Source organism: Macadamia integrifolia, chromosome 6 (genome assembly GCF_013358625.1).
Source record: "Macadamia integrifolia cultivar HAES 741 chromosome 6, SCU_Mint_v3, whole genome shotgun sequence".
NCBI lineage: Eukaryota > Viridiplantae > Streptophyta > Magnoliopsida > Proteales > Proteaceae > Macadamia > Macadamia integrifolia.
Genome location: NC_056562.1, coordinates 12,533,041 through 12,536,220, shown reverse-complemented (window position 1 = coordinate 12,536,220; position 3,180 = coordinate 12,533,041). Strand labels below are relative to the sequence as shown.

The 3,180-nt window shown below is 32.4% G+C and overlaps 1 protein-coding gene across 1 annotated transcript; it reads left to right on the top strand.

Annotated features, from left to right (window-relative positions):
• The first annotated feature begins 1,302 nt into the window (after nucleotides 1–1,302).
• Nucleotides 1,303–2,454, top strand: LOC122081863. Its single transcript, XM_042649218.1, has 2 exons — nucleotides 1,303–1,781; nucleotides 1,914–2,454. The coding sequence occupies exons 1-2, from the start codon at nucleotides 1,537–1,539 to the stop codon at nucleotides 2,218–2,220; spliced, it is 552 nt and encodes a 183-aa protein (XP_042505152.1). The 5' UTR covers nucleotides 1,303–1,536; the 3' UTR covers nucleotides 2,221–2,454.
• The last annotated feature ends 726 nt before the right edge of the window (nucleotides 2,455–3,180 follow it).

Here is a 3,180-nt window from a genome sequence, read left to right as displayed (position 1 = left end):
AAAAAAAAAAGAAAAAAAGAAAAAAACACCATTTGTCAATTCCTTTTACTTGAATTAGAAAATCTTTTTGAAAAAGGTTTTTCTTTACCACTTTTACCTACTTAATATGAAACACAATTAAAACCCTAACTAGCATTTAGAAGACAATGTTTTAAAAACATTTTTCAGGGAAAAAAAAAAGGAAAAATTTTAAAGGATTAGACCAGATGATTGGACCGTGTAAGTTGGACCATTATGACAATTAGCCTTTTCCATGGAATGATCTACAATCAAATAGGAATATTCTAAGGAGATTTCAATTGGATTCTGATCGGTGGTTTTAAAACATTTGCTATAAGGGTTAGATCAATTTGGTTAGTTTGATAATGCTCTAAACATGAATCAAATCTCTAAACAATTTAGTAAGGCCAATTGGTAAAAATGAAAGGACCATTTATTTGAACAATTAGAATGTTTAAGTTTGTTGACTTGTTCATCCCTATTTCTTCTAATTTGCTAACAAAGTTCATGACTGATCAAACAAAATTCTTTCTCTCTTCCAAATGTAGAAGAAGAAGAATTCTCCAAGCATCATCTATGTTCTACTTTGGGGCAAAGTGATGGGTCATTATACTGTAAAAGTGATAGACAATCAATCATTTTACATTAAGATTTTAAAAAGAGATTGGGATTCGAGTCTAGGGAATTCTTTGATCTATGAAGTGGTAAACAAAGAACATCCCCTTACAGCATTCTTCACACTTTAATTAAGTAAAAAGTAACTTCCACTAAATGTCTGGGGCTTTTTTTGCCCTTTTTAAGAGAAATTATTAAATTCTTAAAAAAAAAAATTAAGAAAATGAAAGAAAATGTTACTATGCTAATATCTCATAATTTCTATCATTTATCAACTCTTTAATTATCCATCGTTATTATCAAGAAATTGGGATTGACCCTACGATCTTAATCATCGAGATATAATCTTTACATACGATAGTACGAATTCGACATCGACGGTGAAGATCATGGATGAGGAATATGGAACACCTTAATTATTTTGATACATCTTAGGAGTAGTGTATTTTTTAAGAGGGGGAATAATTTTAAAATTAAGAAAGATGGCTCGTGTTATGGTCCTTTTGGATATGGATGAATTCAAAGGACAGACAACCTAGAGCTTATCCTCATTGCTTCTTTTCATAGTAAAATGGGTGTGGGGGACAAGGTTGTAGGAAAAGTGGATAATGCCGAATCTAGAATTTAAGAAAAAATGAAAATCCCAAACCTATCCTCTTAAATACCATTATTTATTGGTATACCCACATCAAAGACTTTCATTTCTTGTAGATGGGAGAATTTAGAACAAATCTTTCAAAGTCTTAATTTCCTTATGTTATAGAGAGATAAAGAGAGAGAAATAGATTATTATCTTCAACTACAAATTCCTTCTCTTAGTTCTTCATAAACGTATGTTGGGTTGTTGGGTTGAGGTATTGAAGAAGAAGAAGAAGAATAGATCAAGAGGATCATCTAGATTAGTTAATCATCAAATTGAAAATGGATTCTATCTGCAACCAACAAAACAACCATGGGATCATGGTTGAAGGTCAAGAAGGTGATGATCTTGATTCCATTTCTTCTTCTTCTTCAGATCTTTCAAGCAACTCTATCTCTTCATCAGAGGAATTCATGGATGATGCAACAACCTCGACGTCGTCGGCTTCATCTTCTTCGCCGGATCAACTCTCTTGTAATGGTCCTTTGTATGAGATGTCTTCTCTCATGCAACAACTCCCTTTCAAGTAAGTCCCTCTCTCATAAGTGGTTATTATTATTATTGTTATTATTTTTTTAATATCTCTTCATCTTGGGTTTTCTCTCTCTAGAAATCTTTATTTTGCTAGTTCTGATAATTTTATTGATGGTTTTTGCAGGAAAGGACTATCAAAGTATTTCCAGGGAAAATCACAGTCATTCACATCGTTAACAAATGTGAGGAGCTTAGAGGATCTTGCCAAGCCAGAGAACCCATACAAAAACAAGAAGCTCAAGTCCTGCAGGAGCTATGGGGGATTATCAGAGAGCCAGAAACCTTGGCTTCCCAGAACCAATTCTAAGATCATCTCAAAGAAGACTTCAAGGGGTTCTTATTATACAGCTAATATGAGGAGGAGCAACAGCTTCTTGGGCAACAGCCGGCCACCAGTCCGTCCACATAGAACTAATAGTTTGATCGCTTGAATTAAGACTTAAAAAAATGATATTAGTTGTATATCTGTATAGTTTTTTTTTTTTTTTTTTTTTTAATTTTATTTTAATCTAAAGCCATGTACAAAGAGGGGGTTTTTTCCTTTTTCCTTTTTAAAGGGGATGTTGAGTCATGAGAGTTTCTTATATATATGGAGGCATTTTATCTCATTTGTGTTAATATTATTATACGGAGGATTAGATAATGATGAATGTGATGTATATATATATATATATATATATATGCAGCTTTTGCATTTGCAGTGAATTTTCTTTATTTCCTTCCTTTTCCCTTTAAAACTCAATATTTCATGTTTATATGGAGAAGGCATTTTACATATATAAATATTTATATATGTGTATATATATATATATATATAGAGAGAGAGAGAGAGAGAGAGAGAGTACACCTCTGGTGTAGTTCAACTAGTTTAAAGGTACTGTGTTATTAAACATCTCTAGTTTGAGTCTCTTTGCGATTGATCTGTTACACAGGTTAGGTGTGGTTACGGGTAATCGGGTTTTTTACTCTCAAGCCTGAATCGTAAAATCAGACAAATTCAAGAGATTCCTCTTTAACAAAAACAAAGAGACTTTTTTTCTGAAATCTAAAGGGGAAGAGCAACCCTAGTGAGGGAAGGAAACCTTAATTTGGAAAAAAATTTCCGAGAGAAAAACCATAGCGAGGGGATAATAAGCATTGTCAGTTGATTTGCTACTTTGATTTGGTTTTTGACCAAATAAAAATAGTGGCCCACTTCTTGGATATCGTTTATTTTGTTTTTGACTAATCCCAAATGGCGGCCCACTTAGGTATCCATAACTTCAAATCCATCTCCCATTTTTCATTCTATTTTGCCGTTACCTTTCAAATTTAGATCCCTTTTAATCTCATTTTCTTTCCAAAAAAAAAGAAAAAAGAAAAGAAGAAAAAAAAAAATACAACGTATAAAT

Excerpts from the sequence above, each read along its gene's own strand:
- LOC122081863 (XM_042649218.1), top strand. The coding sequence starts at position 1,537 with ATGGATTCTATCTGCAACCAACAAAACAACCATGGGATCATGGTTGAA. Across the intron at positions 1,782-1,913 it reads ATGCAACAACTCCCTTTCAA|GAAAGGACTATCAAAGTATT; the intron begins GTAAGTCCCTCT and ends TGGTTTTTGCAG.